Source organism: Bos indicus x Bos taurus, chromosome 12, assembly GCF_003369695.1.
Source record: "Bos indicus x Bos taurus breed Angus x Brahman F1 hybrid chromosome 12, Bos_hybrid_MaternalHap_v2.0, whole genome shotgun sequence".
Taxonomy (NCBI): domain Eukaryota; kingdom Metazoa; phylum Chordata; class Mammalia; order Artiodactyla; family Bovidae; genus Bos; species Bos indicus x Bos taurus.
In genome coordinates this window covers 72,027,169-72,041,892 of record NC_040087.1, presented here as the reverse complement: position 1 = coordinate 72,041,892, position 14,724 = coordinate 72,027,169, and the positions used below count along the sequence as shown (strand labels likewise).

General features: G+C 44.4%; 1 protein-coding gene across 1 annotated transcript in view; it reads left to right on the top strand.

Moving 5' to 3' along the window:
* LOC113902492 (multidrug resistance-associated protein 4-like) overlaps nucleotides 1–14,724 on the top strand; it is a 276,118-nt gene that overhangs the window by 79,048 nt on the left and 182,346 nt on the right. The window contains 5 exon segments of the mRNA XM_027557827.1: nucleotides 922–1,016; nucleotides 1,241–1,327; nucleotides 8,436–8,532; nucleotides 12,972–13,169; nucleotides 14,496–14,636. Coding sequence (XP_027413628.1) covers nucleotides 922–1,016; nucleotides 1,241–1,327; nucleotides 8,436–8,532; nucleotides 12,972–13,169; nucleotides 14,496–14,636 — 618 coding nt within the window.

The following is a 14,724-nucleotide window of genomic DNA, read 5'->3' as shown; positions in this document are numbered from 1 at the left end:
CAACCCACACCCATCCCATCAGTAGTTCTTGCAGACTCTGCCTTCAGAATGTGTCTGGAGTGTGTTCCATCTCTCCATCCCTGCTGCTCCCACTGTGGTCCTGGCCACCGTCGTCTCTTACTTAGATTATTCCAGTAGCCTCCATACTTGTATCTATCCTCACTCATTCTCCCATATTGCTTGTTTTCTGCAAAGCACAGAAGTGATTCTGTAGAAATCTCAGACCAGGTCAGTTCTCCCTTCTCCCACTCCTCCTGTTACTGGAGTGACCCCAGGCTCCTCCTGCTCTGTCTCTGCCCTGCTTCCCTCATTCTTACTCAGGTCCGCTCTCCTGCCTCCTTGCTTGTCCTGAATACCTTGGACACCTCCCCGTGGCCCCTGCACTCGCCCATCCCTCTGTGTGGAGCAGCCTCTCCAGGTCTGCCTGAGCCCCTCCCCCTCTCCCGGATCTGCTCACCTCCGCTCTGAGCAGAGCCCTCACACCCCAGTGTGGACTCACTTCCCTCCTTTACTCTCTGCCCCACCTGAGCCCACTTCCTTTTCCTTCTCATCCTCAGTACTTGCACTCAGGTTAATTTTCCTTATTGTTCATCCTCCACTGTGGAGAGAAACTCTAGGGGCTTTGTTTCCTCATGGCTGAATTCATTGTGCCCAGAACAATGTCTGGTGTATATTGATACACAATAAATATCTGTTAGAATGGTCAGATGCATAAATGTGAAAAACTACAGAATGAAAACAAACAAACAAAAAGAAAACCTGAGGATTTTTTAAATTGTTCAGTGTTATGGTTTAGCCACTATGAAATATACTCGTTGATCAAACACTGTGGGGAGAACTGATGCTAAAAAGTTAGGATGGCAGGAGAACATATTTTAGATCTTTTTTTTTTTTTCCTTCTCCTTTTCTATCTCCATGTAGGATTTACAGCTTTTGAAGGAAAATGATCTAACTGAGATAGGAGACCGGGGAACCCCGCTGAGTGAAGGACAGAAAGCCCGGGTCAGCCTCGCCAGGTAAGTGGGGTTTCAGTTGCCATCCTGCCCCTCCTCCTCTGCACCTCCCAGTGGACGTGAGCATGCAGACCCCGCTCACCGGGTTGGCCTGTGTGAAGCAGGGTCTTGGCCCTTTCCCTGGGCTCCTGGAATGAACCTGGAGTTGTTGGACGCCGTCATGAATTCAAAGGTGGGACCCAGGGAGTGTGTAGTATCCTCTCCTGACGTCTCTCTACGTTTTCTAGAGCCATGTATCAGGATGCAGACATCTACCTCCTGGACGATCCGCTCAGCGCAGTGGATGTAGGAGTCAGCAGGCACTTGTTCAAACAGTGAGTTAGCTCCTGTTTTCTATCATCTCTGCTTTCCAGGAACCCTGTAGAGATTGGGGAAGAGAGCTCAGGAAAGCCTTTGTGCTTCAGGAGACTCAGCTCACTCTGCCCTGGTGTCCCTCTCTCCCCTCCCTTCCCTCCACAGAAGATCCATCTTAGAGAATTTTGCATCATGATGAGGTCAGGACAGGAAAATACAGCAGGTGCTTCCAATGTGTGAAGGACAGTGGGGTCTGTGCTTTAGGGAGTGATGAATAGATGGGAGATTTCCCTGTGACCTGCAGTTAATAACCAGACACTGTGATGGATCCAGAGCCTTGAAGTAAGAAAGATGGTGAATGGTTTTTAAATTGTAGAGTTGGACCCAGTAATCTAGTACTTAGTGTCAGTCCTTTTCCTCCATCATGTGTTTAAGGCACATCGGAAGCAAAATTTTCGGTACTGACACAGGGCTTCTGTGGAAAGGCGCTGTTGGTTTATGCTTATTATTCTGTAGGTTTGGAAATTCTTAATAAGGCCTAGAATTAAGACTAACTTATTCCACATCTAAGTATGAATTTAATCGTTTAGCGTTGCTTCATGGATGCTTATTTGATTTAATACTTAGACCCATGATGTAGGGTTAGCCTGAATGTGGAACTAGAGATCTAGAATCTGGTGGAAATCTTGACTCTCATTTTTGTGTTTCTGGAATACAAATTGCTTTTGCCTGGCCACAGAATGACTGAAGTAAAACAACTCTTATGCTTTTCTGTGAATAATGTGTCCTAATACACGCTGACTGAAGCCTCTGATGGAGTCTAGACTGGCCTTTTTGAAAGCTGCATGAGCTTGCTTTTGCTACAACAGCATCCACATCTACCCCATGGTTGCTTACCTTGCTGTTGTTCACCTTGTTAAAGCCAACAAGCCTTCCAGCTGCACTTATTAATGCCCTGCTGTGTGCACTGGGATCAATGCCCTTACAGATGTCCCTGCACAAAACCTCTTAGTTTATAAGGAGGACGGAGAGCCAGGAGAGGGGAAGGACCCATACTGGGCAGAATAAGGGAGACTAGGATGCCCAGCTCTCATTTCTGCCTCTGAGGAACCTGTCTCAATGTGGAGCTTGTTAAGACAGATGCCTGGGAAAAGGTCAGCTGAGTCAGGGTTTAGAGGTTTCTGCTTCCCTGGTGGCTCAGAGGTTAAAGCGTCTGCCTGGAATGTGAGAGACCTGGGTTGGATCCCTGAGTCAGGAAGATCCCCTGGAGAAAGGAATGGCAACCCACTCCAGTACTCTTGCCTGGAGAATCCCATGGAGGGAGGAGCCTGGTAGGCTACAGACCATGGGGTCACAAAGAGTCATACATGACTGAGCGACTTCACTGTACTGGATAGTAAGTGCTGAATGGAAGTGGATGTTGGAAAGCTCCCTGTGCCCCGGGCTGGGTGGGAAGTGCCCTGGGGGCGTGCAGGCTGGTTATGTATGTAGAGGCTGAAAATAAGACCCAGTTCCCTTTGCTGGAGGAAGAGTAGAAGCACAGGAAGCGAGGCTGTGAGAACAGAAGGCACGTCCTCACCTGGAGGAGGCAGGTTGTACAGCAGAGAGAAGCTGTTTGGGAATTCTCGCTGTCAGGTCCTGTGTTAGTTTGCTGGGGCTGTGTCTGTCCAGGCTGATCTCACAGAGACCAGAGCTCAGGCAAGTCCAAGGTGAGGGTGTTGGCAGATTTGGTGTCTGGTGAGGACCCAATTCCTGTGTCCTCATGTGGTGGAAGGGGTGAGGGAGCCGTGTGGGTCCCTTTTATAAAGGCACTAGTCCCATTCAGGCAGACTCCACCCTCATGACCTGTCACCTCCCAATGGCACCGTCTCCAGTACTTTCACAGTGGGGATTAGGTTTCAGTGTATGTATTTTGAGGGCATAAACATTCAGTCACAGCAGGCTGCCAGAGATGGCAGAGCTGGGGGAGCAGTGCGTAAATAGTAGAAATTCATTCTCTCACAGTTCTAAAGGCTAGACTCTCATGATCAAGGTGTGGGCAGTTTGGTTTCTCCTTAGACCTTTTCCTTATCTTCTGATGACAGCTTCCTCACTGTGTCCTCGGACACGGTCCTCCCTCTGTTCATGCACACCCCTGTGTTTCTGTCCTTATGTCTTAGTCTCCTCTTCTAAGAACACCAGTCATATGGGATTAGGCCCACTATAATTGAGGGTAACAACTACCTCTTTAAAGGTTCTGTCACCAGATTCTAAGGTTCTGGTGGTCAATGTGCCATCATATGAATTTTGGGGGGAACAGAATTCATTCACACCAAATCCTAAATAGCAAATAAGTAGACTTAAGCAGATTAGTGGAGTGAGTGAGAGAGATATGTGAGGAGCTCTGAGCTCTGGATATGAGGAGCTGGGATTCCACATCCATTAAGCAGGGGTCATGAGGCAGGTACCACTGAAGGCTGTATGTGAAAGGTGCTTAGTGTTGGGGCAATGAAAGAGCTCTGGAGATGGATGGTGGTGATGGTTACACAATGATGTGAATGTACTTAATGCCATTGAGCTGTATGCATAAAAAATAGTTAAAATTGTAAATTTCATGTTATGTATATTTTACCACACACAAAAATGACACATTAGCATTGAATCTTTCAGAACAAAAGAGAGCAGGGCAGCTGACGTGGCATGGCCCACACTCTGATCTGACCCCCCCTTTCCCACCCTCCTTTGATTGTGATTTGATAAATTTTCTCTTATTTAAAGCACCTCGTGGCTCAGATGGTAAAGAATCTACCAGCAATGCAGGAGACCTGGGTTCAATCCCTGGGTCAAGAAGATCCCCTGGAAATTTCTTGCCTGGAAAATCCTGGGGTTGCAAAGAGTCAGACATGACTGAGTGACCAATACTTTCACTGATGACTTTTCCCTTAGGTAGTGCCTTGTGGCTTGTCATGAGTTCAGTGATGGAATACTAGTAGTGAGACATGAGTTTCCATCCCCCACTCTCCTGGCATCATGAGTAGCTCAGCCTCCCTGTTCCCAACACTCCACCCTGAACTTGCAAGTGTCTGCTACCCTGTCTTGTGTGCCTCTGCACAAGTTCCCCATCACTGCAAGAACAGTTTCTGCTGGCTCTTGTGTCTGTGTCACAGGGAGGGGAAGGGAAAGTTTACGGATTGCCATGTATCAGTGTGCTGAACACAAAAACTCTCAAAAAAAAAAAACAAAAAAAAAAAAAAAAAAAAAAAACTCTCTTAGGTGTTTATAAAGGTGAGGTGTTTATAACATGTTTATAAAGTTCTCTCCAACCTTTCGGTTTAATGACCTTGGATGTACACTTAATAGAAGCAAGCTTGTTAAGACTTGTATGCTAATCAGAACCACATTCTCTGGGGAAACTTAGGGCAGGGATCACAAAGGCAATTTAGGAAATCACTCAACAGTGACTTAGAATGTTCTCAATGAGTTAGGCATTTGGACAGAACAATATGCTATGAGAGATGGTGGTCATGTTGAAGCTTATTTGTGGTGAATATTTTCTATTAAAAGTGAATGAATCACACTTCTACTTGCCATTTTCATCTTCCTTTAGTCATGAGTATATTAATATATACCAGGTTACTAATATTTGTGATTTTTATAACTATATTTTGTGATAATTAAGTGGGTTCTATTACCTATAGAAGGTGAGAGTCCTTAGATGAACTGATGCAGTCTCACTTGTGTCCAGCCATGGACCTTCTCCTGGATCAGCCCCACATCACCAGACCCCTGCCTCCTGCGTCATCAGTTTTTCAGGTCTGTCCTGATCAGACTCCCATGCTGCTGTCTACACAGCTCACCCTCCTGCTCCAGCCCTTCATAGACCTCCCCCTGCCTTCCCCTCCCATTCCTCCCATGTTTAGGAAGCAGCTCCAGGTCCTCAGAGAACAGGCTTCTTTGCCGTCTGCCCCCATCAGCCTTTCTAGCTCTTCCCCACACCTACTCGGTAATCCACTGTGCTGGCTTTGTGGGGGTTCTTTTTCACCCCTGTCTGTCTATACATAGTGGTCCCCCTGTCCCAGAGCCAGGGAGCAGTGCACCAGGACACAGAAGGAAGATGGAAGACAGGACCTGACATTCCCTCCTCCTCCTCCAGGTGCAGCCCGTGCCCTCTGTCTTCTCACTGCCCTCAGTGGGTGCACTTGACTATTTATGAGTCTCCCCACCCTCTAGAAGCTATGAATGCAGGAAGGTGCCTCAGCCCAGCATGTTCTGTCCCAGACCCCTGCACCTGCTGTGTCTTCTTCCAGGCATGTTTCCCCAGAGAATCTCAGGGCTCCTGTGTCTCCCCAACTACAGCAGCCCCCTTGCTTTTTCTTCAGAGCACACATCATGGCCTGATAGTACATGTCCTGTACTCATTCAGTGTATCCCCCTTTTACATGGTGCAAAGTAATGTCTGCTTTCTTGGCCTGCGTTGTACGTCAAGAGAGTGGCACCTCAGTAAACCTTTGCTGATTGAATGGATGAAGGTGCGGTTTCTGAATTATTTGTATCCCCTCTACCATGGAATGTATCTCCTCTTAACACAGCCCCTATAGAGAATGATACTGGATTGGCCAAAAAGTTCAGTTGGGTTTTCTGTAAGATGTTATGGAAAAACCTGAAGGAATTTTGTGGCCAACCCAATAAATAGAACACAGCCCTTATATAGATTTAATAGCTAACTTGTTTTTGAATCATTTTTATGACATAACTTGGAAATCTTTACTCTGAAACTTGAAAAATAGACTATCTTCTTCAGTTCAGTTCAGTTCAGTTGCTCAGTCATGTCTGACTCTTTGCGACCCCATGAATCACAGCACACTCGGCCTCCCTGTCCATCATCAACACCTGGAGTTCACTCAGACTCACGTCCATCGAGTCAGTGATGCCATCCAGCCATCTCATCCTCTGTTGTCCCCTTCTCCTTCTGCCCCCAATCCCTCCCAGCATCAGAGTCTTTTCCAATGAGTCAACTCTTTGCATGAGGTGGCCAAAGTACTGGAGTTTCAGCTAGAGATGGATAAAAAGCATTATTTAGGAAAATTTCAAAGTCATTAATTGGCCACTTTGTTGTAATTATTTATATTACTTCATCTCTGATAGAATTTTAGGAAGCAAACATTTTACCACTTTTGGGTTGCTCCATCTTGGACATAGAAACCCATCAGATTTGATTAACATCTGCCTTCAGGGACTGTTGGCAAGTAATTATGAATTAAGGAGAAACAGTTCCATTAAAAGCTTTAGTACTAAGTCTGAAGAGGTTTGCTCACTCAGGAATCTTAGATACAAATGCTGAACTAAGATATGTCAAAGGGCAAAATGAATCCTTTTGGACTTAATGAAGCAATGGTGTATGTGTCTACATCCTGGGGTCTTGCTTCTCATCACAGACCCAGTGTTCAGAGTGTCCCCTTAGGACTTTTCTGTCGTGAGTCCAAAGCACATGACTGCTCATGGTTAGGGAGGAGTGGAGAATGGGGCTGACATTTACTGAGTGGATTGGTGGTTTCATTTCTCAGCGCCCGTGGGTGAGTTGTCCTTGGCCTTGTTTTGAGATGAAGAAACTGAGGTTTCATCACTCATCTGACATCAGGCTCGTGAGAGGGACTGAGCTGCAGTCTTCTGCCTTCACACTCTTCATTTGACTCACTCACAGACTGAGTTCTGGCCCAGGTTCCTGAGATTTGCTCTGTGAGGGACTTGGGCACCCAGAGTACCTGCTTGCAGCCCTGACTGTGGTCACCAGGGCCCCAAATCCAGCCACTTGCTTCCCTGGAGAGGTTGTGGACCTTGTGGGATGAGACTGGGGCTGAGTTCCTAGGGGTTTGCATTAAAAATGTGAAGCAGTTGGAGAAGTTACTGTAAAAACACTTAAGGTTGGATACTGAGAGAGGTTGTTGGCCTTCCAGACCTGCCAGGCCTGTGACTTGCCCAGGTTAGACTTAAGAAAGAGCCCAGAATCAGTGACAAACACACATATGGTTTAATTATTAGGGCCCACTTACATGTGCAAAGGAAATCCTGGAAGGGCATCCTATCATTTGAGGCCCACGTCGGAAGAGGACATGGTGGTAGTCTTTGCTCCAAGGGCAAGGCGGCAGGAGAGGGGGGACATGACCTGTTATAGGGGAAGTTGATGTCAGGGTGGGCCATTGGTCACCATGAAAACCAGCAGAGGGTCATGTCCTTCTTGCCCCTTTGACAAGCATCATGGAGGATTGTGATCTGAAGCTAGAGCCGTCATTAGCTGGGACAAGCATATAGGAAGGTCAGTCATGTAAGTAGGTGTAGGTGAAGCAGACACTGGTCGAGAAGGGGATGTACAGAGAGCAAGAGAACAGCCATTTTGGGTGGCCTGATCACACAAGGGTCTTGGGTAAGAGAACTGATGTGTCTTTTGGCTGTTGGATGATTCCCATTGTGCTTTGGGCCATCTGAATTCTGTTCTTTAATTTTCATATTTGGAAGGTGTTCAGTCCTTATGAAAGAAGACTGATTTCCTGGATGGGACTGGGACTGTTGTAGAGACTGATGGAGGCCACGTTGGCATTCATTTTCTGTTTAATATTATTTGGGAAGAAGTGTCTAGAAAAGGCACTCTAGCAAAGGTTACCAAGATTCTATTAATTTTTTGTTGTTAATGTATGCATCATAAATCATAAATAATCCCCTAGAAAATTGTCTAAGGAAAAGGCACACGTTTTTATATAACATAGATGCCTCTTTTCCCCTTCCCACATAGTGATAAAATATTAAGTTCAGTCAAGTTTTGGAATCTCAGTATTGCTCAATTACTTTTCATTATGAAATGTAAATTATTGTTAAGCTGAGTTTTCAGAAAATATTTAGCAAGTGCCTCCTTCACTGGACTGTTTTTTAGAATTTTTTTTTAGCAGAGCTGGGTTCACATTTGCTGCTGATAAATTTGAGGACCTATTCAGGATCATTGACATATTTGTATTTAATTTGTATTATTTGTTTTTTATTTAAACTATAGACCTTTGCTGTGTTGTTTTTGTCTCATTATGTTTTCAGAATATGTGTTTTCAGTTTGGAGCACCCCCATTAATGTGTATTTGCATTCTATACCTTTTACATTTGTAGGTGTATTCGTCAGGCCTTGAAGGAGAAGATCACAATCTTAGTGACTCATCAGCTGCAGTACCTAAAGGATGCAAGTCAGATTCTGATACTGAAAGATGTAAGTAGTTTCTAGAAGCCTGTGAAATTGCCAGCACTCAGGTGTGTTGAAGGCCAGACCTCCCAGCAGGTCACTCTCCTTGGATTCATGGTAAATGTCCTCTTCTCCCTCAATTTAACTCCCTCTTTTTCTCAGAGCTGATGCTATTCATGTTTTTGAGGATCAATCCAAAGACCTGTAAAGTGTCACTATTAAACTTGAAGCCACGTAAACACTAAAGCATATAGGAGTGCTACCACAGGACTACTGAAATATTACTGTTCTATTGAAATTTGTTAAGGATAATGATGCTATTTTATTTATAACTTGTGTTTTCCCCTTATATAACTTAAGTCAAAGTTTTTTACTTGGAAATTAGAGCTACTGAGACCTGTTTGTATCCACATGATTGTCAAGCACAATTTGCCTAAAGTGCATCTTCCATTAACACTAGAAGCAAGGTTGGGAAGCTAAGCACCTGGGTCAGAGATGCCCACTCTGCAGGTCTTCCTGCCCAGGTCTCTATGTGCCCAATATGTGTGGGAGCCTGTGCAGCAGGAGGACAAGGCCCTGCCTTCATGGGACTCCTGTTCTTATGGGGATGGATGTGACAAGGAGGATGACATACTGGCTGTCTCCTTGAGGAGCTGGTGCCTCATGGGGTCTGGATGACATGAAGGTGGGGGCCATGCAACACCTGGGGGAGAGAGTCTGAGGCAGGGTGTCCTAAGGAAGGAGCTGACCTGGCAGGTTAGAGGAACAGCGGGACAGTGTGTGTGTCTGAGGACAGTGAGCAGGGGGGCATGGAGGGAGCTGGTCTCTGAGCAGTGGGCAGCGAGCCTGGAAGTGGGATGGAAGCCTTGGATGGTCCAGAGCAGAAGAGCAATGTGGCCTGATGTTGGAGTTAAGAGATTCCTCTGATGGTCACTGGAGGGGCGACAGCAGAAGCAGTTAGAAGTCTTAGTAAAGCTGAGGAGACAGAAGTGTGGGCTCAGGATAGGGTATCAGTTTCTAGAGCTGCTGTAACAAAGCACTGCAAACTGGGTGACAAAACAACAGAAGTTTATCTTTTTCCTGTTCTGGAGGCTATAGATCCCAGATCCAGGTGCCGGCAGGGCCATGCTGTCTCTGAAGGCTCCAGGGGAGAATCCTTCCTTCCAGCTGGTGGTGTTCACGGATCTTCCTTGTGTTCCTTGGCTTCCAGCTGCAGCACTGTGGTCTCTGCCTCTGATGTCACATGGCCGTTGTCCCCGTGTCTGAGTCTCTTCTCATAAGGATATCAGTCACATAGGATTTAAGGTCACCCTGTTCCAGTGTGACCTCATCTTAACTTCATTACATCTACAAAGACACTGAATGCAAATCAGATCATGTTCACAGGCATCATGTTTAGGGCTTGAACTTACTTTCTAGGGGGCTACCAATCAACCCCAACTCCTAGCATGGCTGGGGATGGGGTGGAGATTAGTGAGAATATTTCAGGCTTACTGGTTGTTTGATGCTTCAGACCTTGGCTTCTTTGTTTCTGAGCCTCAGCACCTCCGTCATTAATCCTTGCCTGTTCCACAGGCCCTTGGTCAGTCAGTTCAGTTGCTCAGTTGTGTCTGACTCTTTGCGACCCCATGGACTGCAGCACGCCAGACCTCCCTGTCCATTGCCAACTCCCAGAGTCTACTCAAAGTCACTGAGTCGGTGATGCCGTCCAACCTTCTCATCCTCTGTCATTCCCTTCTCATCCTGCCTTCAATCTTTTCCAGCATCAGGGTCTTTTCAAATGAGTCAGCTCTTCACATTAGGTGGCCAAAGTATTGGAGTTTCTGCTTCAGCATCAGTCCTTTCAATGAATATTCAGGACTGATCTCCTTTAGGATTGAGTGGTTTGATTTCCTTACAGTCCAAGAGTGTTCTTCAACACCACAGTTCAAAACCATCAATTTTTTGCTTCTCACATCCATACATGACCACTGGAAAAACCATAGCTTTGACTAGTTGGAACTTTGTTGGCAAAGTAATGTCTCTGCTTTTTAATATGCTGTCTAGTTGGTCAGATCCCTCATTTGTCAAATGAACTTCTGTCCTAAGAAAGATTATTAAATGCAGAACCTCTGCCTCTCTAGAAGCAATATCTCACGTCAACTGTTAACTGCTCTTTCAGGAATGGGGAGTTCAGGTTTCTCAGATTTGATAACAGTTAATTTCATGTTGGAAGAGGGTGATGCTAGTGTGTAAAACCTCAACGATGACAATATTATGAGCACAGGATCAGTGGGAGACAGAGTAACCTATTTAGTTTGTCCCTAGATCTTTTAGGGTCCCTTATTGCTTCTTTTGAGGACACTACCCTCAATTTTAGTGCTATTAGAACAACTATTTGTCCACTCGTGAGCACCCCTGGATGAGTTGGGGTCCATCCTTACTCTTTGTCTGGTTCATCTCTAACAGCAGAAAGGGAATGGTTGCCCTCTCAACCTCTCAGAGTTGTCTGTGCTTGGCTGCTCAGTGAAATTCCTATCCTTGGACCAATACTTGTTTCCTTGTGTGTCTTATAGGTACTATGTAGAAAAAGGTAATTTCATTAAATAAAGTCTTTGAATTTTGCTTCCCAAGTGGAACAAGGCACAGTATACCCTGAATAGTTTTCTAATTCTGTAGTATAGACAGTACCCAAATGCTTCATTGAGTTTCGCACAATGGATCACCTTAGGAGATAGGGTGAGAGAGGTCCCAGCTAGGGTCCTGGGGCACCTTCTTCCATCTGACCTGCCTTAACCAGAGATGCTCTCCTCTGTTTAGTTTTGCATCCTGTGATTTTTCTCTATATTTTGTTTGACATTGAGTGAATGAGCTGAGCCATATTTCGTGGGGTCAGAATATAGTGAAGATATTTGCACATTATTTTATAGGATTTTGTAAGAGAGGGATGAAGATGAGATGGTTGGATGGCATCACCGACTCAATGAACATGAGTTTGAGCAAACTCAGGGAGATATGAAGAACAGGGAAGCCTGGTGTACTGCAGTCCATGGGGTCACAAAGAGTTGGACATGACTGAGAAACGGAACAACAACAAAAGGAGGGAAACGGCAATGATGTGTCACATGTGTTCAAAGAAAATGATTAGATTGACTGTAGCTTAAACAGTTGCCTGAATAGAGGATACCTGGTTGACTGCTTGTGACTGGTTGTTCTTATGTTTTTATTTTTTAATTTTTTTGTTAGATCTGAGTGCATTGGTTCTTAGTTTTTGGTTTGCTGGCATGGGAAGTCAAGGATTTAGAGCCACCTCAGTCTCATGGCCTCTTTGTTTAAATACTATGGCAGGTAGAATATTGAATTTTCAGCTGGGAACTTCCTGCATTTGTGGGGAAGTGGTAAAGACCATGAAGATAAAGCTCATAGGTACTCTGTTTAGGGCTGGTTCCTACATGTCTTTCTCCCAGTGGAGCACATGATACTATAACAATGGTCTGAAGATTTGATGAGAGAGCATTACCTCTGGAGATGTGCTTGTTGCCACATCTGGGTCAGCCTTTTTAAGTTTCTTTCCTGGAATATCTTCCCCAATTAACTGTTTACTTGCATTTTAACATGATGCTTCTCTCAATTTCCATGTTGTCCAAAAACACTGTACTGATTCTTCTACCCACATCAGTAGTTTTAGCATCCATGAATTCCCATGGTAGTTATGTCAATGGCCTCCATTTTTAAAACATGAACATACATTTCTTTCATATCCCCCAGCACCTAGCGTAGGGTTTGACAGTGAATACCATGCTCATTTTGCTCTTTGGAAGAAAAGCTATGACCAACCTAGACAGCATATTAAAAAGCAGAGACATTACTTTGCCAACAAAGGTCCAACTAGTCAAAGCTATGATTTTTCCAGTAGTCATGTATGGATATGAGAGTTGGACCATAAGGAAAGCTGAGCATTGAAGAATTGATGCTTTTGAACTGTGGTGTTGGAGAAGAACCTTGAGAGTCCCTTGGACTGCAGTGAGATCAAACCAGTCAATCCTGAAGGAAACCAGTCCTGAATATTCATTGGAAGGACTGATGCTGAAGCTGAAACCCCAATACTTTGGCCACCTGATGCGAAGAACTGACTCATTGGAAAAGACCTTGATGCTGGGAAAGATTGAATGCAGAAGGGGATGACAGAGGATGAGATGGTTGGATGGTATCACTGACTTGATAGACATGAGTTTGAGCAAGCTCCAGGAGTTGGTGATGGACAGGGAGGCCTGGCATGTTGTAGTCCATGAGGTCACAAAGAGTCAGACGTGACTGAGTGGCTGAACTTAACTGAATCTAGATTTTTTTTTACCAGAATTCCAAACCTAGAGATAATTTTCTTAGGAAAATAATAATTTGAGACTAGTTAACTTTTCTTAATTAGTATGTAGATTGGATTAATATTATCAAATGTAAATGAATTCCTCTCAAATTCTTTATTTTAGGGCAAAGTTACACAAAAGGGGACTTTTGCTGAGTTTTCAAAATCTGGGACAGATTTTGAAGATGTTTTCTGGGAGAAGGTAGAGAAGGCTGAACCATCTCCAGGTCCAGGAACACTCACTCTGATCTCCGAGTCTTCAGTTCAGTCTCAACCGTCTTCCAGACCCTCTTTGAAAGATGCAGCTCCAGAGGACCAAGATGTGAGTTTCTCATCCTGCAACATGCCCTTGTCTGTCTGCTCTTGGTGGCCTCGTGGACCTTCAGTCTGATTCTCTCGTGACATCTTTGTTTATCCCAAAGTAGATCCTAAGATTACAAGCCTAATTCCATGGAATTGGTAGAATTAGAAGAGCATGAAGGGAGCAAGCCTGCTTGGTGTTCTTTGGGTGTAGGATGAAGAATCTTATGGAGCTCAGTAGGGGGTGCACTGCTATGAATTTCCAGCTGTTTGTGGCTCATGCTGATATGAAAACCCATCAGTTTACCGTAGTTACATCTACTCACTCTGGTGGCTCCCAGCTTCCCTTATGCATCCAGAGGTTTAATGTGAAGATCTCTTTAGACTGAGTCTTTCTGTGACCACATTAAATCAGCTACTTTTCCTATATGTTGGAATGTTCTGCAGGTGATTGATGGTAATATTTTTCCCCTTTGTTAGATCATTTGTTGTAGGCCAGACACTTTAGAGTTAGTTCTTGTCTTCCTATTTTTTATTACCCTTTGAGACCTAGAGCCACATTGTATTCATCTTGAATGCCCAATGGTCAGCATAGAATTAAGTACATCTTTGGCTCATGTGACTCTATAATGCATTCTAGGTCCTACAGACAGAAATGAAGAAAAGCAGTAGCTCTCTCTTAAAAACATACACAGGTTCTCTCTTGGTATCCAAGCCCACAATATCCAGACCTAGGAACCTGGATGATTCTGATAAATATTCAAATTAGTCCATCACATTCCACATTCAGGAATCACTCCCTGAAATTCAGGAATTAAATAGATTTGGGTCATATGCCATCCTGTGCTGTCCAGACTCACATTATTTCAACTTCCTGTGTGGACTCATGTTGCTGTATTTGTCTAGGATTTGGAACACCAAGTATGGTTTACATTTCTATCACTGGAAGTGATACAAGTCATTTAGAGGGATATGTTAGTGCCATATCACTTTGTGTATTATTTTGGAAGAAGCTTCTGCATTTGTACTTGAATCAGGTAGTTGTGCTTGTGCTGAGTCATGATTGACTTTAAGCAAAGCCACCAACAGTGAATAATTTCATGCAAATGATGTTCTTTTTCTAATAGATTTCTGAAAGTAGGATGGCTGAGTCCAAGGGTAAATGCATATGTGGTTTGGCTAGACATTTGCCCACCCTTTTTTGTAGGAAATGGACCATCCTGCACTCCTACGAGCATATGAGATGTATCTGTTTCCTCACAGCTTTGCAGTGGAGGGCATTGTAAACTTTTGAAATTTGAGGGTTCCTTACTTAAAATTTTGTTTTCACTGCTGTTCTCCCTCCCAGACTGAGAATATCCAGGTTACATTACCACTGGAGGGCCGTTTGGTTGGAAGAGTTGGTTTTAAGACCTATGAGAATTACTTCACAGCCGGTGTGCACTGGTTTATCATCATTTACCTTATTTTAGTGAACATTGGAGCTCAGGTAAATAAGAACATTTATTTTGGTTTTGTGCCCTCTTCATGGTATTTACATATTGTTTATACTGTATTTATTTAATTTATTAATATTA